Source organism: Oncorhynchus mykiss, chromosome 17, assembly GCF_013265735.2.
Source record: "Oncorhynchus mykiss isolate Arlee chromosome 17, USDA_OmykA_1.1, whole genome shotgun sequence".
Lineage (NCBI taxonomy): Eukaryota > Metazoa > Chordata > Actinopteri > Salmoniformes > Salmonidae > Oncorhynchus > Oncorhynchus mykiss.
The window spans coordinates 11040233-11063652 of NC_048581.1; the positions used below are offsets into that span (position 1 = coordinate 11040233).

The 23420-nt window shown below is 40.7% G+C and overlaps 1 protein-coding gene across 5 annotated transcripts in view; it reads right to left on the reverse strand.

Annotated features, from left to right (window-relative positions):
- The window catches only part of LOC110510799 (dynamin-2), a 58191-nt gene that overhangs the window by 30116 nt on the left and 4655 nt on the right, over positions 1-23420 (reverse strand). For all 5 annotated transcript variants that reach the window (XM_036948933.1, XM_036948931.1, XM_036948930.1 and 2 more), the window contains exons 2-8: positions 21006-21079; positions 14684-14833; positions 10222-10322; positions 4424-4526; positions 4079-4177; positions 3836-3996; positions 1216-1358 (exon numbers count right to left, since the gene is read on the reverse strand). In XM_036948933.1, the coding sequence (XP_036804828.1) occupies positions 1216-1358; positions 3836-3996; positions 4079-4177; positions 4424-4526; positions 10222-10322; positions 14684-14833; positions 21006-21079 (831 nt within the window). The remainder of the gene's footprint in view (positions 1-1215; positions 1359-3835; positions 3997-4078; positions 4178-4423; positions 4527-10221; positions 10323-14683; positions 14834-21005; positions 21080-23420) is intronic.

A 23420-nucleotide genomic window follows, 5' to 3' on the forward strand; every position in this document is an offset into this window, starting at 1 on the left:
TGTTTATATACTGACTGCAGTAGGGCCTTGGTCTTGTGTATGTGTGTGTGTGTGTTTATATACTGACTACAGTAGGGCCTTGGTCTTGCGTGTGTATGTGTGTGTGTTTATATACTGACTGCAGTAGGGCCTTGGTCTTGCGTGTGTGTGTGTGTGTGTGTGTGTTTATATACTGACTGCAGTAGGGCCTTGGTCTTGTGTGTGTGTGTGTTTATATACTGACTGCAGTAGGGCCTTGGTCTTGCGTGTGTGTGTGTGTGTGTGTGTGTTTATATACTGACTGCAGTAGGGCCTTGGTCGTGTGTATATGTGTGTGTGTGTTTATATACTGACTGCAGTAGGGCCTTGGTCGTGTGTATATGTGTGTGTGTTTATATACTGACTGCAGTAGGGCCTTGGTCTTGCGTGTGTGTGTGTGTGTGTGTGTTTATATACTGACTGCAGTAGGGCCTTGGTCGTGTGTATGTGTGTGTGTGTTTATATACTGACTGCAGTAGGGCCTTGGTCGTGTGTATGTGTGTGTGTGTTTATATACTGACTGCAGTAGGGCCTTGGTCTTGCGTGTGTGTGTGTGTGTGTGTGTGTGTGTTTATATACTGACTGCAGTAGGGCCTTGGTCTTGTGTGTGTTTATATACTGACTGCAGTAGGGCCTTGGTCTTGTGTGTGTGTGTGTGTGTTTATATACTGACTGCAGTAGGGCCTTGGTCTTGTGTGTGTGTGTGTGTGTGTGTTTATATACTGACTGCAGTAGGGCCTTGGTCTTGTGTGTGTGTGTGTGTTTATATACTGACTGCAGTAGGGCCTTGGTCTTGTGTGTGTGTGTGTGTGTGTGTTTATATACTGACTGCAGTAGGGCCTTGGTCTTGTGTGTGTGTGTGTTTATATACTGACTGCAGTAGGGCCTTGGTCTTGTGTGTGTGTGTGTTTATATACTGACTGCAGTAGGGCCTTGGTCTTGTGTGTGTGTGTGTTTATATACTGACTGCAGTAGGGCCTTGGTCTTGTGTGTGTGTGTGTTTATATACTGACTGCAGTAGGGCCTTGGTCTTGTGTGTGTGTGTGTTTATATACTGACTGCAGTAGGGCCTTGGTCTTGTGTGTGTGTGTGTTTATATACTGACTGCAGTAGGGCCTTGGTCTTGTGTGTGTGTGTGTTTATATACTGACTGCATTAGGGCCTTGGTCTTGTGTGTGTGTGTGTTTATATACTGACTGCAGTAGGGCCTTGGTCTTGCGCGTCGGGTCGTCTGGTTTGTAGTTCTTGTATTCCTCCACCTCTTTCTCCAGAGAGAGAAGCTGGCTCTGGAGCTTACTACGTAACCCTGGCAACGTGTCCCGGATGTGGTTGGTCAGTTGCTAGAGGGGGGGTGAAATGATTATATGGAGACAAAAAGAAGGATGAAAGATGGAGAGAGAGAGAGATTGTAAATATAACCCATATTTATGTTTATTTATTTTCCCTTTTGTACTTTAACCATTTTGTTACGAATACAGGTATCATGTGTGTATTTCTTTTCTCTCCTTCTCCCCTCACAGGTGGCAATCATCATTCCCCAATCAGTCACCAATCAGAAGACACACCTCCTGTTTCCATTACCCAATCACATCCCCCTTCCCTTGGTTTCAAAACCCATTCAGTTGTTTTCTCTGGAGCTCCATCTCTCTGTAGATCTCTGGTTTCGTTTATCAACCACATGTCACTTTGTCCCCACCTGTGAGTATTGTTTTGGTGATGGTGTCTGTCTGTTGGTGGAAAAGGGGGTAACCAGACAGTTCGCCCATGGGCACACACTACCCGTAGGTGAACTTTGTCTAAATACACTAGTTAGAACTGGGCGGACCACCCACTGTATTTTTGGTTAGTTAGTTAGCTGTATTGAAGTAGGCTAGTCTAGCTGAGGGGTGTTTTTGGTTAGTTAGCTGTATAGAAGTAGGCTAGTCTAGTTTAGGGGTGTTTTTGGTTAGTTCGTTAGCTGTATTGAAGTAGGCTAGTCTAGCTTAGGGGTGTTTTTGGTTAGTTAGCTGTATAGAAGTAGGCTAGTCTAGTTTAGGGGTGTTTTTGGTTAGTTAGTTAGCTGTATTGAAGTAGGCTAGTCTAGCTTAGGGGTGTTTTTGGTTGGTTAGCTGTATTGAAGTAGGCTAGTCTAGCTTAGGGGTGTTTTTGGTTAGTTAGTTAGCTGTATAGTAGTAGGCTAGTCTAGCTGAGGGGTGTTTTTGGATATTTGTTTCTTTCCTTGGGTCCAGCTCAGCGCCCCCCCCCCCTCCCCTCCCCTTACCGTGTGTTTAGGAATAAACCATGAGAGTTTGGTGGTAATTTAGTTGTCTGTGGTTATTTCATTCTCACCGTTACTTTGTCACTGTTATAATTTGGATGAGTTATGTTATGGGTCTCGTCCCCTAGACTTTGTCACTGTTATAATTTGGATGAGTTATGTTATGGGTCTCGTCCCCTAGACTTTGTCACTGTTATAATTTGGATGAGTTATGCTACGGGTCTCGTCCCCTAGACTTTGTCACTGTTATAATTTGGATGAGTTATGTTATGGGTCTCGTCCCCTAGACTTTGTCACTGTTATAATTTGGATGAGTTATGCTACGGGTCTCGTCCCCTAGACTTTGTCACTGTTATAATTTGGATGAGTTATGCTACGGGTCTCGTCCCCTAGACTTTGTCACTGTTATAATTTGGATGAGTTATGCTACGGGTCTCGTCCCCTAGACTGACGAGCCAAAGGGATTCCTAACAATCTGCACATAATATGACATTTGAAATGTCTTTATTATTTTGGAACTTCAGTGAGTGTAATGTTTACTGTTCATTTTGTTTATTTCACGTTTGTTTATTATATTGTTCACTTGCTTTGGCAACGTTTACATGTTTCCCCTGCCAATAAAGCCCTTAAATTGAATTGAATTTACAGAGAGAGACACACAGAAAGAGAGATGAGCGATTTAAAGGGAAATATAAACATAATTCTCCAGCACCTCCCCAACATCAACATATGTGAAAATGATGCGTTTCTATGTTTTGTAGTAAAAAAAATAAAGAGGAAGATAAGTGTTTCCAATGACATCATCAACCAATTAGTAGGCAATGCCTAATCCTAATTGGTTAAAATCTCATGATGCACACAACGATGTCATTGGAATCACTTATTTTCCTCACTCTTGTTTATTACAAAACAAATGCTGAATTTTCACATGTTGGGGTGGTGCTAGAGATGAGGAACGGTGAAATGTTCCTTTAAACAACTAATTTACCGAGGTCGGTTCAATTACATGAATTCCATTTTTTTTTTTTTGTGAGCCCAACGCTCTGTTTCTCTAGAGAGAAATAAAATCATTCACGAAAGAAGTCAAGAAGTATGTGGGACGCTGGGCTGAAGGGAGTTGTAGATTTCATTAAGCATTTATTCAACCTAGTTCAGCGCAGAAATGTGGTAATTAACAACAAGGACCAGCCATTGCATCTGTTTTTTTCCAGTTCAGACAGAGACGGGTCAGAGAGGAAGAGGTAGAATGAGAGTTTAATCTGTCCAAAATAAGCCCAATGGTCCTACGGGCTTATTTGAACCTACAGTAAGCTTGGTGCCTGCCTTCCTGGCTTTGGGACAACGACTCCCATTGTTAGAGCAGAGACATGAGCATCTCATCATTATCTACAGATCTCTGGCCAGAGACAGTTTTACACCCTGCTGTGTTGGGTTATAAACACACAGACCACATGGAAGAGGGATGTACACAACAACAAGAGAGAGAGACAGTTTGTGAAAGTATGTCTTATCTACTTTGAAGAACTAGTAACATGTTGATATAGTGTCTACATATCTAACCTGGTTGAGTGTTTTCTGTAGATGTGGTGTTCCCATGCGGTCAGCTATGTGTCTGTATCCTGGATGAGACAGGAAGAACTTCCTCTCAGCACCCAGAGCTGCTTTAATATCCTTCCTGCCGTCAATATCCTTCTGACTACGATTCACCACCCCGATGTAACCTGGAGAGGAGGAGAGGTGGTTATTACCCTGTTATAACCTGGAGGGAGCAGCTTATAACAGGAGTGTGTGTGTGTGTGTCACCCCTGCGTAGCGGCAGTAGTTTATTCTCTAGAATGTCCCGTGCGTCCGTCCCCTCGTCCATCAGGTCCAGCTTGGTGATCACTCCGATGGTACGTAACCCTGGAAACACATAGGTCAACACAGGTCGTCGCCGTGGCAACATTCCACTCTCCATCCCATTATATGAATAGATCAGGTAAAGAGTTTGACCACTTTTATGCAGCGAAAACAGCCAAATATTTCCAAATGGGATTTTAGTTAACCACATTGTGGGCCTGTTAGAACACATACATCATAACGGATTTGCCTGACACACACACACAGAGACGTAACTCCTCTACACACACTCTGCCCCCCCCTCCCTACCTTGAGGGTCGACCTCCTTAGAAATCTTGAGAGCATCAGAGTTGGCCAGATCCTGGTTAGCTGGAGTCACAGCCAGGATCAGACAGGATTCTTTAGTTATGAACTGCATATATCAGGATCAGACAGGATTCTTTAGTTAGTAACTGCATATAACAGAATCAGACAGGATTCTTTAGTTAGTAACTGCATATATCAGGATCAGACAGGATTCTTTAGTTAGTAACTGCATATATCAGGATCAGACAGGATTCTTTAGTTAGTAACTGCATATATCAGGATCAGACAGGATTCTTTAGTTAGTAACTGCATATAACAGGATCAGACAGGATTCTTTAGTTAGTAACTGCATATAACAGGATCAGACAGGATTCTTAAGTTAGTAACTAAGTACCCCCTTTCCCTGTAACATATACTTAATTACCCCCTTTCTCTTTCCCTGTAACATATACTTAATTACCCTCTTTCTCTTTCCCTGTAACATATACTTAATTAACCCCTTTCCCTTTCCCTGTAACATATACTTAATTACCCCCTTTCTCTTTCCCTGTAACATATACTTAATTAACCCCTTTCCCTTTCCCTGTAACATATACTTAATTACCCCCTTTCCCTGTAACATATACTTAATTACTCCCTTTCCCTGTAACATATACTTAATTACCCCCTTTCTCTTTCCCTGTAACATATACTTAATTACCCTCTTTCTCTTTCCCTGTAACATATACTTAATTACCCCCTTTCTCTTTCCCTGTAACATATACTTAATTACCCCCTTTCTCTTTCCCTGTAACATATACTTAATTAACCCCTTTCCCTTTCCCTGTAACATATACTTAATTACCCCCTTTCCCTGTAACATATACTTAATTACTCCCTTTCCCTGTAACATATACTTAATTACCCCCTTTCCCTGTAACATATACTTAATTACCCCCTTTCTCTTTCCCTGTAACATATACTTAATTACCCCCTTTCCCTGTAACATATACTTAATTACCCCCTTTCCCTGTAACATATACTTAATTACCCCCTTTCCCTGTAACATATACTTAATTACCCCCTTTCCCTGTAACATATACTTAATTACCCCCTTTCCCTGTAACATATACTTAATTACCCCCTTTCCCTGTAACATATACTTAATTACCCCCTTTCCATGTAACATATACTTAATTACCCCCTTTCCCTGTAACATATACTTAATTACCCCCTTTCTCTGTAACATATACTTAATTACCCCCTTTCCCTGTAACATATACTTAATTACCCCCTTTCCCTGTAACATATACTTAATTACCCCCTTTCCCTGTAACATATACTTAATTACCCCCTTTCTCTGTAACATATACTTAATTACCCCCTTTCTCTGTAACATATACTTAATTACCCCCTTTCCCTGTAACATATACTTAATTACCCCCTTTCCCTGTAACATATACTTAATTACCCCCTTTCCCTGTAACATATACTTAATTACCCCCTTTCCCTGTAACATATACTTAATTACCCCCTTTCCCTGTAACATATACTTAATTACCCCCTTTCCCTGTAACATATACTTAATTACCCCCTTTCCCTGTAACATATACTTAATTACCCCCTTTCTCTTTCCCTGTAACATATACTTAATTACCCCCTTTCTCTTTCCCTGTAACATATACTTAATTACCCCCTTTCCCTGTAACATATACTTAATTACCCCCTTTCCCTGTAACATATACTTAATTACCCCCTTTCCCTGTAACATATACTTAATTACCCCCTTTCCCTGTAACATATACTTAATTACCCCCTTTCCCTGTAACATATACTTAATTACCCCCTTTCCCTGTAACATATACTTAATTACCCCCTTTCTCTGTAACATATACTTAATTACCCCCTTTCCCTGTAACATATACTTAATTACCCCCTTTCCCTGTAACATATACTTAATTACCCCCTTTCCCTGTAACATATACTTAATTACCCCCTTTCCCTGTAACATATACTTAATTACCCCCTTTCCCTGTAACATATACTTAATTACCCCCTTTCCCTGTAACATATACTTAATTACCCCCTTTCCCTGTAACATATACTTAATTACCCCCTTTCTCTTTCCCTGTAACATATACTTAATTACCCCCTTTCTCTTTCCCTGTAACATATACTTAATTACCCCCTTTCTCTTTCCCTGTAACATATACTTAATTACCCCCTTTCTCTTTCCCTGTAACATATACTTAATTACCCCCTTTCCCTGTAACATATACTTAATTACCCTCTTTCCCTGTAACATATACTTAATTACCCTCTTTCTCTTTCCCTGTAACATATACTTAATTACCCCCTTTCTCTTTCCCTGTAACATATACTTAATTACCCCCTTTCTCTTTCCCTGTAACATATACTTAATTACCCCCTTTCCCTGTAACATATACTTAATTACCCTCTTTCCCTGTAACATATACTTAATTACCCTCTTTCTCTTTCCCTGTAACATATACTTAATTACCCCCTTTCTCTTTCCCTGTAACATATACTTAATTACCCCCTTTCTCTTTCCCTGTAACATATACTTAATTACCCCCTTTCCCTGTAACATATACTTAATTACCCTCTTTCCCTGTAACATATACTTAATTACCCTCTTTCTCTTTCCCTGTAACATATACTTAATTACCCCCTTTCCCTGTAACATATACTTAATTACCCTCTTTCCCTGTAACATATACTTAATTACCCTCTTTCTCTTTCCCTGTAACATATACTTAATTACCCCCTTTCTCTTTCCCTGTAACATATACTTAATTACCCCCTTTCTCTTTCCCTGTAACATATACTTAATTACCCCCTTTCCCTGTAACATATACTTAATTACCCTCTTTCCCTGTAACATATACTTAATTACCCTCTTTCTCTTTCCCTGTAACATATACTTAATTACCCCCTTTCCCTGTAACATATACTTAATTACCCTCTTTCCCTGTAACATATACTTAATTACCCCCTTTCTCTTTCCCTGTAACATATACTTAATTACCCCCTTTCCCTGTAACATATACTTAATTACCCCCTTTCCCTGTAACATATACTTAATTACCCTCTTTCTCTTTCCCTGTAACATATACTTAATTACCCCCTTTCCCTGTAACATATACTTAATTACCCTCTTTCCCTGTAACATATACTTAATTACCCCCTTTCTCTTTCCCTGTAACATATACTTAATTACCCCCTTTCCCTGTAACATATACTTAATTACCCCCTTTCCCTGTAACATATACTTAATTACCCTCTTTCTCTTTCCCTGTAACATATACTTAATTACCCCCTTTCCCTGTAACATATACTTAATTACCCTCTTTCCCTGTAACATATACTTAATTACCCCCTTTCTCTTTCCCTGTAACATATACTTAATTACCCCCTTTCCCTGTAACATATACTTAATTACCCCCTTTCTCTTTCCCTGTAACATATACTTAATTACCCCCTTTCCCTGTAACATATACTTAATTACCCCCTTTCTCTTTCCCTGTAACATATACTTAATTACCCCCTTTCCCTGTAACATATACTTAATTACCCCCTTTCCCTGTAACATATACTTAATTACCCCCTTTCCCTGTAACATATACTTAATTACCCCCTTTCCCTGTAACATATACTTAATTACCCCCTTTCTCTTTCCCTGTAACATATACTTAATTACCCCCTTTCTCTTTCCCTGTAACATATACTTAATTAACCCCTTTCCCTGTAACATATACTTAATTACCCTCTTTCCCTGTAACATATACTTAATTACCCCCTTTCTCTTTCCCTGTAACATATACTTAATTACCCCCTTTCTCTTTCCCTGTAACATATACTTAATTACCCCCTTTCTCTTTCCCTGTAACATATACTTAATTACCCTCTTTCCCTGTAACATATACTTAATTACCCCCTTTCTCTTTCCCTGTAACATATACTTAATTACCCCCTTTCCCTGTAACATATACTTAATTACCCCCTTTCCCTGTAACATATACTTAATTACCCCCTTTCTCTTTCCCTGTAACATATACTTAATTACCCCCTTTCCCTGTAACATATACTTAATTACCCCCTTTCCCTGTAACATATACTTAATTACCCCCTTTCCCTGTAACATATACTTAATTACCCCCTTTCCCTGTAACATATACTTAATTACCCCCTTTCCCTGTAACATATACTTAATTACCCCCTTTCCCTGTAACATATACTTAATTACCCCCTTTCTCTTTCCCTGTAACATATACTTAATTACTCCCTTTCTCTTTCCCTGTAACATATACTTAATTACCCCCTTTCTCTTTCCCTGTAACATATACTTAATTACCCCCTTTCTCTTTCCCTGTAACATATACTTAATTACCCCCTTTCCCTGTAACATATACTTAATTACCCCCTTTCCCTGTAACATATACTTAATTACCCCCTTTCCCTGTAACATATACTTAATTACCTCCTTTCCCTGTAACATATACTTAATTACCCCCTTTCCCTGTAACATATACTTAATTACCCCCTTTCCCTGTAACATATACTTAATTACCCCCTTTCCCTGTAACATATACTTAATTACCCCCTTTCCCTGTAACATATACTTAATTACCCCCTTTCCCTGTAACATATACTTAATTACCCCCTTTCCCTGTAACATATACTTAATTACCCCCTTTCCCTGTAACATATACTTAATTACCCCCTTTCCCTGTAACATATACTTAATTACCCCCTTTCTCTTTCCCTGTAACATATACTTAATTACCCCCTTTCCCTGTAACATATACTTAATTACCCCCTTTCTCTGTAACATATACTTAATTACCCCCTTTCCCTGTAACATATACTTAATTACCCCCTTTCCCTGTAACATATACTTAATTACCCCCTTTCTCTTTCCCTGTAACATATACTTAATTACCCCCTTTCCCTGTAACATATACTTAATTACCTCCTTTCTCTGTAACATATACTTAATTACCTCCTTTCTCTTTCCCTGTAACATATACTTAATTACCCCCTTTCCCTGTAACATATACTTAATTACCTCCTTTCTCTAGACTTAATTACTTTAACATGTACTTTATTACTCTTTGGATGTGAACTACACACAACATAGAAGATATACTATATTACTTTAATATTTAAAGTGTAGGTGTGTCCAAACTTTTGACTGGTCCTTTATATCTGCATCAAAAACACAGGTGACCGACCGCCTGAAACATTTTAACCCAAAGTAAAGACATTTCAGGCTGAGGAGTGAGTTTCAATCACTCAATCCCCTTCTGTTATACACTGAATAGAGAGTAGAGTGCCATCTGGTCAAAAGTAGTGCACTATCTAGGGAATAGGGTGCCATTCTGGTCAAAAGTAGTGCACTATCTAGGGAATGGGGTGCCATTCTGGTCAAAAGAAGTGCACTATCTAGGGAATAGGGTGCCATCATGTCAAAAGTAGTGCACTATCTAGGGAATAGGGTGCCATTCTGGTCAAAAGTAGTGCACTATCTAGGGAATAGGGTGCCATTCTGGTCAAAAGAAGTGCACTCTCTAGGGAATAGGGTGCCATTCTAGTCAAAAGTAGTGCACTATCTAGGGAATAGGGTGCCATTCTAGTCAAAAGTAGTGCACTCTCTAGGGAGTAGGGTGCCATTCTAGTCAAAAGTAGTGCACTATCTAGGGAATAGGGTGCCATCTAGTCAAAAGTAGTGCACTATCTAGGGAATAGGGTGCCATTTGGGGAATAGGGTGCCAGTTGGGACCATAACCACAGTCTCTGACCTGCATCAGCATGTCTCTGATCTGGTGCTCGATGTCGACTGGCTGGTCTCCCACCGCTACCTTAGTCATCCCTGGTAGATCTATAAGAGTCAGGTTTAACACTGAGGAGGGAGGGAGGGAGGGATGGAGGGATAGAGGGAGTAGGGAGAGAGGGATGGGAGTAGGGAGAGAGGGATGGGAGTAGAGAGAGGAAGGGAGGGTGTGTGGGAAAGGGGGGAGGGACAGAGAGAGAGAGACAGAGGGAGAGAGAGATTAAATTATTCAATTCAAATGGAAAATTGATGTACAATAAGCAAATACATCTACAGAGGGAGGTTTACACTGTAACAAGGGTGTTCAAAGAGCTGTAGATGGGCCTTGGGATGAGAGATGTGTACCTAACCTAACTTGAGAGATGTGTACATGACCTGACCTGAGAGGTGTGTACCTAACCTAACCCGGGAGATGTGTACCCAAACTAACCTGAGAGATGTGTAACTAACCTAACCTGAGAGATGTGTAACTAACCTGAGAGATGTGTACCTATCTGAACCTGAGACATGTGTGCCTAACCTAACCTGAGAGATGTGGACCTAAACCCGACCACTGACTGTAGCAGAACATAGGATCTCATTGTATATGTCGGTTGCAAGAAAACCATGGGAGACTCGTAGGGAGTATCTGATAGTCCTAGATATATCAGTGAACCATGGGAGACTCGTAGGGAGTATCTGATAGACTCAGTCCTAGATATATCAGTGAACCTTGGGAGACTCGTAGGGAGTATCTGATAGACTCAGTCCTAGATATATCAGTGAACCATGGGAGACTGGTAGGGAGTATCTGATAGACTCAGTCCTAGATACAGTGCCTTGCGAAAGTATTCGGCCCCCTTAAGTTAATACTTTGTAGCGCCACCTTTTGCTGCGATTACAGCTGTAAGTCGCTTGGGGTATGTCTCTATCAGTTTTGCACATCGAGAGACTGACATTTTTTCCCATTCCTCAATGCAAAACAGCTCGAGCTCAGTGAGGTTGGATGGAGAGCATTGTGAACAGCAGTTTTCAGTTCTTTCCACAGATTCTCGATTGGATTCAGGTCTGGACTTAGACTTGGCCATTCTAACACCTGGATATGTTTATTTTTGAACCATTCCATTGTAGATTTTGCTTTATGTTTTGGATCATTGTCTTGTTGGAAGACAAATCTCCGTCCCAGTCTCAGGTCTTTTGCAGACTCCATCAGGTTTTCTTCCAGAATGGTCCTGTATTTGGCTCCATCCATCTTCCCATCAATTTTAACCATCTTCCCTGACCCTGCTGAAGAAAAGCAGGCCCAAACCATGATGCTGCCACCACCATGTTTGACAGTGGGGATGGTGTGTTCATGGTGATGAGCTGTGTTGCTTTTACGCCAAACATAACGTTTTGCATTGTTGCCAAAAAGTTCAATTTTGGTTTCATCTGACCAGAGCACCTTCTTCCACATGTTTGGTGTGTCTCCCAGGTGGCTTGTGGCAAACTTTAAACAACACTTTTTATGGATATCTTTAAGAAATGGCTTTCTTCTTGCCACTCTTCCATAAAGGCCAGATTTGTGCAATATACGACTGATTGTTGTCCTATGGACAGAGTCTCCCACCTCAGCTGTAGATCTCTGCAGTTCATCCAGAGTGATCATGGGCCTCTTGGCTGCATCTCTGATCAGTCTTCTCCTTGTATGAGCTGAAAGTTTAGAGGGACGGCCAGGTCTTGGTAGATTTGCAGTGGTCTGATACTCCTTCCATTTCAATATTATCGCTTGCACAGTGCTCCTTGGGATGTTTAAAGCTTGGGAAATCTTTTTGTATCTAAATCCGGCTTTAAACTTCTTCACAACAGTATCTCGGACCTGCCTGGTGTGTTCCTTGTTCTTCATGATGCTCTCTGCGCTTTTAACGCACCTCTGAGACTATCACAGTGCAGGTGCATTTATACGGAGACTTGATTACACACAGGTGGATTGTATTTATCATCATTAGTCATTTAGGTCAACATTGGATCATTCAGAGATCCTCACTGAACTTCTGGAGAGAGTTTGCTGCACTGAAAGTAAAGGGGCTGAATAATTTTGCACGCCCAATTTTTCAGTTTTTGATTTGTTAAAAAAAGTTTGAAATATCCAATAAACGTCGTTCCACTTCATGATTGTGTCCCACTTGTTGTTGATTCTTCACAAAAAAATACAGTTTTATATCTTTATGTTTGAAGCCTGAAATGTGGCAAAAGGTCGCAAAGTTCAAGGGGGCCGAATACTTTCGCAAGGCACTGTAACTATAGTAACAACATGGAACTAGACTATAGTAACATGGAACTAGACTATAGTAACATGAAACATGAGGTTGTTTTAGGGCCTTCATTTTTGTGGAACCCAGCAGAACAGTATCCCGAAGGCATAGAGTCAGGCGAAGAGAGAGTGGGAATATGCATATGTACTTATGCCTAGTTTAAGGCATTATTAATACTTGTTATGTTTTGTGTTTTCTTTTGCTTTTCAAGTCTTGTGCTGTCACTCTCTTAGGAACCCGAAGGAGGAAACGGATGAAGTCAACATCTCCAGCTGAAACGGAGGAAGTCAACATCTCCAGCTGAAACGGATGAAGTCAACATCTCCAGCGGAAACGGATGAAGTCAACATCTCCAGCTGAAACGGATGAAGTCAACATCTCCAGCTGAAACGGATGAAGTCAACATCTCCAGCTGAAACGGATGAAGTCAACATCTCCAGCGGAAACGGATGAAGTCAACATCTCCAGCTGAAACGGATGAAGTCAACATCTCCAGCGGAAACGGATGAAGTCAACATCTCCAGCTGAAACGGATGAAGTCAACATCTCCAGCGGAAACGGATGAAGTCAACATCTCCAGCTGAAACGGATGAAGTCAACATCTCCAGCGGAAACGGATTAAGTCAACATCTCCAGCGGAAACGGATGAAGTCAACATCTCCAGCTGAAACGGATGAAGTCAACATCTCCAGCGGAAACGGATGAAGTCAACATCTCCAGCGGAAACGGATGAAGTCAACATCTCCAGCGGAAACGGATGAAGTCAACATCTCCAGCGGAAACGGATGAAGTCAACATCTCCAGCTGAAACGGATGAAGTCAACATCTCCAGCGGAAACGGATGAAGTCAACATCTCCAGCTGAAACGGATGAAGTCAACATCTCCAACTGAAACGGATGAAGTCAACATCTCCAGCTGAAACGGAGGAAGTCAACATTTCCAGCTGAAACGGATGAAGTCAACATCTCCAGCGGAAACGGATGAAGTCAACATCTCCAGCGGAAACGGATGAAGTCTACATCTCCAGCTGAAACGGAGGAAGTCAACATCTCCAGCTGAAAAGTCATTATCAGTTGTCCGACGAGAGATGGAAATGAGAGTCCATAGTGTAATTACAGATCAGAGGACATTAGTCTCGGAGGTGTCAACAAAATAATCAACCGTGAAAGTGAACCATGTTTTATTTTCTGTTCATTTATAAGTCATTTCAAAGTTTATGTGATGTTGAACAGTATGGAAATACTATTGAAAAAGGAGGGACTGTCGGGTTGTAGTTTGAAATACTGGCTATACTGGTTAATGGTTACGGTCACTGATAAGGTTGGATCGCTGTGGATTACTGAGGAATGTGGGCCGAGGTCAGGTCAGATGTGGACTAGGGAGGAATGTGGGCCGAGGTCAGGTCAGATGTGGACTAGGGAGGAATGTGGGCCGAGGTCAGGTCAGATGTGGACTAGGGAGGAATGTGGGCCGAGGTCAGGTCAGATGTGGACTAGGGAGGAATGTGGGCCGAGGTCAGGTCAGATGTGGACTAGGGAGGAATGTGGGCCGAGGTCAGGTCAGATGTGGACTAGGGAGGAATGTGGGCCGAGGTCAGGTCAGATGTGGACTAGGGAGGAATGTGGGCCGAGGTCAGGTCAGATGTGGACTAGGGAGGAATGTGGGCCGAGGTCAGGTCAGATGTGGACTAGGGAGGAATGTGGGCCGAGGTCAGATCAGATGTGGACTAGTGAGGAATGTGGGCCGAGGTCAGGTCAGATGTGGACTAGGGAGGAATGTGGGCCGAGGTCAGGTCAGATGAAGGGAGAAGGAACAGTTTTATTAAACACATCACTTGACTTCCTGCCTAGCAACATAGACGTAGTGTTTAGACGAGCAGGAGACTGCCTAAAGGAGGGTATAAATACTGGTGCTGTTGGAAACTTTGTCCTGTGCAGCTGTTTGACCCAGTGGGGGAAAAGATGTGGTTTCTGCTTTGACTAGTTGTCCATTAGTTGTTCACTCTGTTTACCAGAACCTAACAAAGCATAACTGCATTCAGGACTGTGTGTTTTGCATGTTCGTGTGTGCCTATGTTTGCATGCGTCCATGCTTGAACATATGTCCGTGAGTCTCTCGCTCTGTGTAAGTGTGTGTGTGTGTGTGTGTGTGTGTACCATTAGGGGAATAGACTCGGAGGTTGATGGGAACAGCAGAGATTCCCTTATTGGACCCAGTGATGCGATCAGTCTCGGCCTCAATCTCCAAACGCACCTCATCAAAGTCCACAAACTTACGACCTTTACAATGAAGGAACTCCGCATACTCTGTTATTAAGGAGAGAAGGATGGAGGGATAGAGAGAGAGAGGGAGAGAGGGACATAGAGAAGAGGTTGGAGGGAGGGAGGGAGGGACATAGAGAAGAGGTGGGAGGGAGGGAGGGAGGGACATAGAGAAGAGGTTAGAGGGAGGGAGGGAGGGAGGGAGGGAGGGACATAGAGAAGAGGTTAGAGGGAGGGAGGGACATAGAGAAGAGGTTAGAGGGAGGGAGGGAGGGGCATAGAGAAGAGGTTCAAGGGAGAGAGAGAGGCAGAGAGAGAGGGAGAGAGAGAGGGAGAGAGAGAGGCAGAGAGAGGGAGAGAGAGAGAGAGAGGGAGGGAAGAGGTTAGAGGGAGAGAGAAAACATCTGTAAGTCACCACAAAAACGAAGCATGTCATGACTTGTCATGATTGATTAAATTCAGATTGTGTTACTGGCCTACACACCATACCCCATCATGCCAAATTTGAGGTATGTTTTTAAATTGTTTGACTAATTCATTAAAAATGAAAAGCTGAAATGTCTTGAGTCAATAAGTAATCCACCCCTGTGTTATGGCGAATCTAAATACGTTCAGGAGTAAACATGTGCTTAACATTTCACATAATAAGATGTATGGACTCACTCTGTGTGCAATAATAGTGTTTAACATACTTTTTGAATGACTACCTCGTCTCTGTACCACACACATATAATTATCTGTAAGGTCCCTCAGTCGAGCAGTGAATTTCAAACACAGATTCAACCACAAAGACCAGGAAGGTTTTCCAATGCCTTGCAAAGAAGAGCACATATTGGTAGATGGGACAACAAAAAGAAGCAAACATTGAATATCCCTTTGAGAATGTTATGGTGAAGTTATTAATTACACTTTGGATGGTGTATCAATACACCCAGTCACTACAAAGATACAGGCGTCCTTCCTAACTCAGTTGCCAGAGAGGAAGGAAACTGCTCAGGGTTTTCACCATGAGGACAATGGTGACTTTAAAACAGTTACAGAGTTTATTGGCTGTGATGGGAGAAAACTGAGGATGGATAGACAACATTGTAGTTACTCCACAATACTAACCTAAATGACAGAGTTTATTGGCTGTGATAGGAGAAAACGGAGGATGGATAGACAACATTGTAGTTACTCCACAATACGAACCTAAATGACAGAGTTTATTGGCTGTGATGGGAGAAAACGGAGGATGGATAGACAACATGGTAGTTACTCCACAATACTAACCTAAATGACAGAGTTTATTGGCTGTGATTTTTAGACAGGGTCCATTCTAATTCTAGAGTTCTAAGGTGATTTTTAGACAGGGTCCATTCTAGAGTTCTAAGGTGATTTTTAGACAGTGTCCATTCTAGAGTTTTAAGGTGATTTTTATACAGGGTCCATTCTAGAGTTTTAAGGTGATTTTTTAGACAGTGTCCATTCTAGAGTTCTAAGGTGATTTTTAGACAGGGTCTATTCTAGAGTTCTAAGGTGATTTTTAGACAGTGTCCATTCTAGAGTTTTAAGGTGATTTTTAGACAGTGTCCATTCTAGAGTTTTAAGGTGATTTTTATACAGTGTCCATTCTAGAGTTCTAAGGTGATTTTTAGACAGGGTCCATTCTAGAGTTCTAAGGTGATTTTTAGACATTGTCCATTCTAGAGTTTTAAGGTGATTTTTAGACAGGGTCCATTCTAGAGTTGTAAGGTGATTTTTAGACAGTGTCCATTCTAGAGTTTTAAGGTGATTTTTAGACAGTGTCCATTCTAGAGTTCTAAGGTGATTTTTAGACAGGGTCCATTCTAGAGTTCTAAGGTGATTTTTAGACAGTGTCCATTCTAGAGTTCTAAGGTGATTTTTAGACAGTGTCCATTCTAGAGTTCTAAGGTGATTTTTAGACAGGGTCCATTCTAGAGTTTTAAGGTGATTTTTATACAGGGTCCATTCTAGAGTTTTAAGGTGATTTTTAGACAGGGTCCATTCTAGAGTTCTAAGGTGATTTTTAGACAGGGTCCATTCTAGAGTTCTAAGGTGATTTTTAGACAGGGTCCATTCTAGAGTTCTAAGGTGATTTTTAGACAGGGTCCATTCTAGAGTTCTAAGGTGATTTTTAGACAGTGTCCATTCTAGAGTTTTAAGGTGATTTTTATACAGGGTCCATTCTAGAGTTTTAAGGTGATTTTTAGACAGTGTCCATTCTAGAGTTCTAAGGTGATTTTTATACAGGGTCCATTCTAGAGTTTTAAGGTGATTTTTAGACAGTGTCCATTCTAGAGTTTTAAGGTGATTTTTATACAGGGTCCATTCTAGAGTTTTAAGGTGATTTTTATACAGTGTCCATTCTAGAGTTCTAAGGTGATTTTTAGACAGGGTCCATTCTAGAGTTCTAAGGTGATTTTTAGACAGTGTCCATTCTAGAGTTTTAAGGTGATTTTTAGACAGTGTCCATTCTAGAGTTCTAAGGTGATTTTTAGACAGGGTCCATTCTAGAGTTCTAAGGTGATTTTTAGACAGTGTCCATTCTAGAGTTCTAAGGTGATTTTTAGACAGTGTCCATTCTAGAGTTCTAAGGTGATTTTTAGACAGGGTCCATTCTAGAGTTTTAAGGTGATTTTAATACAGGGTCCATTCTAGAGTTTTAAGGTGATTTTTAGACAGGGTCCATTCTAGAGTTCTAAGGTGATTTTTAGACAGGGTCCATTCTAGAGTTCTAAGGTGATTTTTAGACAGGGTCCATTCTAGAGTTCTAAGGTGATTTTTAGACAGGGTCCATTCTAGAGTTCTAAGGTGATTTTTAGACAGTGTCCAATCTAGAGTTCTAAGGTGATTTTTAGACAGGGTCCATTCTAGAGTTCTAAGGTGATTTTTAGACAGTGTCCATTCTAGAGTTTTAAGGTGATTTTTAGACAGGGTCCATTCTAGAGTTCTAAGGTGATTTTTAGACAGTGTCCATTCTAGAGTTTTAAGGTGATTTTTAGACAGTGTCCATTCTAGAGTTCTAAGGTGATTTTTAGACAGGGTCCATTCTAGAGTTCTAAGGTGATTTTTTAGACAGGGTCCATTCTAGAGTTCTAAGGTGATTTTTAGACAGTGTCCATTCTAGAGTTCTAAGGTGATTTTTAGACAGGGTCCATTCTAGAGTTCTAAGGTGATTTTTAGACAGAGTCCATTCTAGAGTTCTAAGGTGATTTTTAGACAGTGTCCAATCTAGAGTTCTAAGGTGATTTTTAGACAGGGTCCATTCTAGAGTTCTAAGGTGATTTTTAGACAGTGTCCATTCTAGAGTTTTAAGGTGATTTTTAGACAGGGTCCATTCTAGAGTTCTAAGGTGATTTTTAGACAGTGTCCATTCTAGAGTTTTAAGGTGATTTTTAGACAGTGTCCATTCTAGAGTTCTAAGGTGATTTTTAGACAGGGTCCATTCTAGAGTTCTAAGGTGATTTTTTAGACAGGGTCCATTCTAGAGTTCTAAGGTGATTTTTAGACAGTGTCCATTCTAGAGTTCTAAGGTGATTTTTAGACAGGGTCCATTCTAGAGTTCTAAGGTGATTTTTAGACAGTGTCCATTCTAGAGTTTTAAGGTGATTTTTATACAGGGTCCATTCTAGAGTTTTAAGGTGATTTTTAGACAGTGTCCATTCTAGAGTTCTAAGGTGATTTTTAGACAGGGTCCATTCTAGAGTTCTAATGTGATTTTTAGACAGTGTCCATTCTAGAGTTTTAAGGTGATTTTTAGACAGGGTCCATTCTAGAGTTCTAAGGTGATTTTTAGACAGTGTCCATTCTAGAGTTCTAAGGTGATTTTTAGACAGGGTCCATTCTAGAGTTCTAATGTGATTTTTAGACAGTGTCCAATCTAGAGTTCTAAGGTGATTTTTAGACAGGGTCCATTCTAGAGTTCTAAGGTGATTTTTAGACAGTGTCCATTCTAGAGTTTTAAGGTGATTTTTAGACAGGGTCCATTCTAGAGTTCTAAGGTGATTTTTAGACAGTGTCCATTCTAGAGTTTTAAGGTGATTTTTAGACAGTGTCCATTCTAGAGTTCTAAGGTGATTTTTAGACAGGGTCCATTCTAGAGTTCTAAGGTGATTTTTTAGACAGGGTCCATTCTAGAGTTCTAAGGTGATTTTTAGACAGTGTCCATTCTAGAGTTCTAAGGTGATTTTTAGACAGGGTCCATTCTAGAGTTCTAAGGTGATTTTTAGACAGAGTCCATTCTAGAGTTCTAAGGTGATTTTTAGACAGTGTCCAATCTAGAGTTCTAAGGTGATTTTTAGACAGGGTCCATTCTAGAGTTCTAAGGTGATTTTTAGACAGTGTCCATTCTAGAGTTTTAAGGTGATTTTTAGACAGGGTCCATTCTAGAGTTCTAAGGTGATTTTTAGACAGTGTCCATTCTAGAGTTTTAAGGTGATTTTTAGACAGTGTCCATTCTAGAGTTCTAAGGTGATTTTTAGACAGGGTCCATTCTAGAGTTCTAAGGTGATTTTTTAGACAGGGTCCATTCTAGAGTTCTAAGGTGATTTTTAGACAGTGTCCATTCTAGAGTTCTAAGGTGATTTTTAGACAGGGTCCATTCTAGAGTTCTAAGGTGATTTTTAGACAGTGTCCATTCTAGAGTTTTAAGGTGATTTTTATACAGGGTCCATTCTAGAGTTTTAAGGTGATTTTTAGACAGTGTCCATTCTAGAGTTCTAAGGTGATTTTTAGACAGGGTCCATTCTAGAGTTCTAATGTGATTTTTAGACAGTGTCCATTCTAGAGTTTTAAGGTGATTTTTAGACAGGGTCCATTCTAGAGTTCTAAGGTGATTTTTAGACAGTGTCCATTCTAGAGTTCTAAGGTGATTTTTAGACAGGGTCCATTCTAGAGTTCTAATGTGATTTTTAGACAGTGTCCATTCTAGAGATTTAAGGTGATTTTTAGACAGTGTCCATTCTAGAGTTCTAAGGTGATTTTTAGACAGGGTCCATTCTAGAGTTCTAAGGTGATTTTTAGACAGTGTCCATTCTAGAGTTCTAAGGTGATTTTTAGACAGTGTCCATTCTAGAGTTCTAAGGTGATTTTTAGACAGGGTCCATTCTAGAGTTCTAAGGTGATTTTTAGACAGTGTCCATTCTAGAGTTTTAAGGTGATTTTTATACAGGGTCCATTCTAGAGTTTTAAGGTGATTTTTAGACAGTGTCCATTCTAGAGTTCTAATGTGATTTTTAGACAGTGTCCATTCTAGAGTTTTAAGGTGATTTTTAGACAGGGTCCATTCTAGAGTTCTAAGGTGATTTTTAGACAGTGTCCATTCTAGAGTTCTAAGGTGATTTTTAGACAGGGTCCATTCTAGAGTTCTAATGTGATTTTTAGACAGTGTCCATTCTAGAGATTTAAGGTGATTTTTAGACAGTGTCCATTCTAGAGTTCTAAGGTGATTTTTAGACAGGGTCCATTCTAGAGTTCTAAGGTGATTTTTAGACAGTGTCCATTCTAGAGTTCTAAGGTGATTTTTAGACAGTGTCCATTCTAGAGTTCTAAGGTGATTTTTAGACAGGGTCCATTCTAGAGTTCTAAGGTGATTTTTATACAGTGTCCATTCTAGAGTTCTAATGTGATTTTTAGACAGTGTCCATTCTAGAGTTTTAAGGTGATTTTTAGACAGGGTCCATTCTAGAGTTCTAAGGTGATTTTTAGACAGTGTCCATTCTAGAGTTCTAAGGTGATTTTTAGACAGGGTCCATTCTAGAGTTCTAATGTGATTTTTAGACAGTGTCCATTCTAGAGATTTAAGGTGATTTTTAGACAGTGTCCATTCTAGAGTTCTAAGGTGATTTTTAGACAGGGTCCATTCTAGAGTTCTAAGGTGATTTTTAGACAGTGTCCATTCTAGAGTTCTAAGGTGATTTTTAGACAGTGTCCATTCTAGAGTTCTAAGGTGATTTTTAGACAGGGTCCATTCTAGAGTTCTAAGGTGATTTTTAGACAGTGTCCATTCTAGAGTTTTAAGGTGATTTTTATACAGGGTCCATTCTAGAGTTTTAAGGTGATTTTTAGACAGGGTCCATTCTAGAGTTCTAAGGTAATTTTTAGACAGTGTCCATTCTAATTCTAGAGTTCTAAGTCATTCTATGGTGAGATCAGTTTTCTACATTTCTCCCTCATACGTGCGTGCGTAGGTGCGTGAGGGTGTGTGCATATCCACCTGCTTGGTTGTTGACCAGTTGAAGGACGAGAGGTCTTCGGGTCACGATACCAGAGCCCCGGGGTAGAAAGTCCCTTGAAGAAAGACACAGATCATTTAACACACACACACACACACACAGGGAGACCACTCCATAACCTGTTCATTATTAATAATTGTTCATTACACTCTTAGAAGAATAAAAAGACCTCTAGAACCTAAAAGAGTTATTCAGCTGTCCCCAGAGAACCCTTTGAAGAACCTTTTTTGGTTCCAGGTAGATCCTTTTTGGTTCCAGGTAGAACCCTTTTGGGTTCCATGTAGGGCCCTTTCTAAAAAGGGTCTCCCTAGAACCAAAAAGGGGTTTCCTACGGGGACAGCCGAAGAACCCTTTTGTTCTAAGAGTGTTTTTCTAATGTAACATTGTGCTTTGGCACTATCATCAATACGTCATGACAACAAAGCTAAATGACAATGAATTGAGAGAGAGGGAAAGAGAGAGAGATGGAAAAACAGTGAGAGAAAAGAGAGAGAGATACAGGGAGAGAACGAGAGGGGGATATACGATGGAAATCAAATAATTTCCAGGTCAACGTCTTTGCATCAACCCAGGACCCTGAAAGCATCTGTGTGTGTGTGTGTGTGTGTGTGTGTGTGTGTTAGATCCAGGACAGTAAGGGGGAGGGGAATACGGACAGTCAAGTTTCTCCCAACCAACCACTATTGCACACACACACACATACAGTACATTAGGGCTGACCCCAATTAGTTGACTGGTCGATTGTTTGGTCGTCAGGCTGTTGGTTGACCAAGATTGTTTGAGTCGAGCAGTAACAAATACATATATATATATATATACTTGCGCCCATCTCAGGGCACTAATCCATTATGGAGGCTGAGACTAAAAGCCTATTTATACTTGATCTGAAGATATGGTCAGAGGCTCCATATGGAGGGTGTGACCCAATTGCAGAGCCTCCAGAGGCAAGCAGAGGCCCAACGGTACTCCCTACCACATCGCCATGCCCCTCCCAAATGTTGAACCAATGCAGAGGCCCAAAGGCACTCCCTACCACATCGCCATGCCCCTCCCAAATGTTGTACCAATGCAGAGGCCCAACGGCACTCCCTACCGCAACGCCAAGCGCCTACCAAATGTTGTACCAATGCAGAGGGCTCTGTACAGCTCTACATTGACATGATTGGTTAGCTCACAGAGCATTGCACCTGTACATAGCCCATCTGTAAATAGCCCATCCAACTACCCCATCCCCATACTGTATTAATTTATTCATTTTGCTCCTTTGCACCCCGGTATCTCTACTTGCACATTCATCTTCTGCACATCTATCGCTCCAGTGTTTAATTTCTATATCGTAATTACCTCACCACTATGGCCTATTTTATGGCCTTTACCTCCCTAATCTCACCTCATTTGCACACACTGTATATATACTTTTTGTTCTACTGTATCATTGGCCTTATGTTTGTTTTAATCCATGTGTAACTCTGTGTTGTTGTCTGTATGTTTGTTTATTCCATGTGTAACTCTGTGTTGTTGTCTGTATGTTTGTTTTAATCCATGTGTAACTCTGTGTTGTTGTCTGTATGTTTGTTTATTCCATGTGTAACTCTGTGTTGTTGTCTGTATGTTTGTTTTAATCCATGTGTAACTCTGTGTTGTTGTCTGTATGTTTGTTTACTCCATGTGTAACTCTGTGTTGTTGTCTGTATGTTTGTTTATTCCATGTGTAACTCTGTGTTGTTGTCTGTATGTTTGTTTACTCCATGTGTAACTCTGTGTTGTTGTCTGTATGTTTGTTTATTCCATGTGTAACTCTGTGTTGTTGTCTGTATGTTTGTTTATTCCATGTGTAACTCTGTGTTGTTGTCTGTGTCACACTGCTTTGCTTTATCTTGGCCAGGTCGCAGTTGTAAATGAGAACTTGTTCTCAACTAGCCAATTTGGTTAAATAAAGGTGTTCTCAACTAGCCTACCTAAATAAAAATAAAATAAATAAATAAAGGTGAAATAAAATAAAACTATTTAAAAAAAATGGTAGGTGGGGGAGATTACATCCGGTAGAAAACACAAACACACTTCCTTGACAACAGCTCTGCACTGCTCTGCGAAGCGCAAGAAGCATAAATGCCCTGACTTCTCCTGAGGCCCTGACTTCTCCTGAGGCCCTGACTTCTCCTGAGGCCCTGACTTCTCCTGAGGCCCTGACTTCTCCTGAGGCCCTGACTTCTCCTGAGGCCGAGGTATGTAAATGCTGCAAGGCCCAATGCAGAAGTCAGACCATGCAGCGCCCAGATGTACAATGTACTTCTCTCTGCAGAATGCGCTCTCTCCTGCCAATTTGGGCACATTGTTTCATAACTTCATTGTGTGAATTTGCATCTGATTGTTAGTGTCTATCAATTCCCCATTAT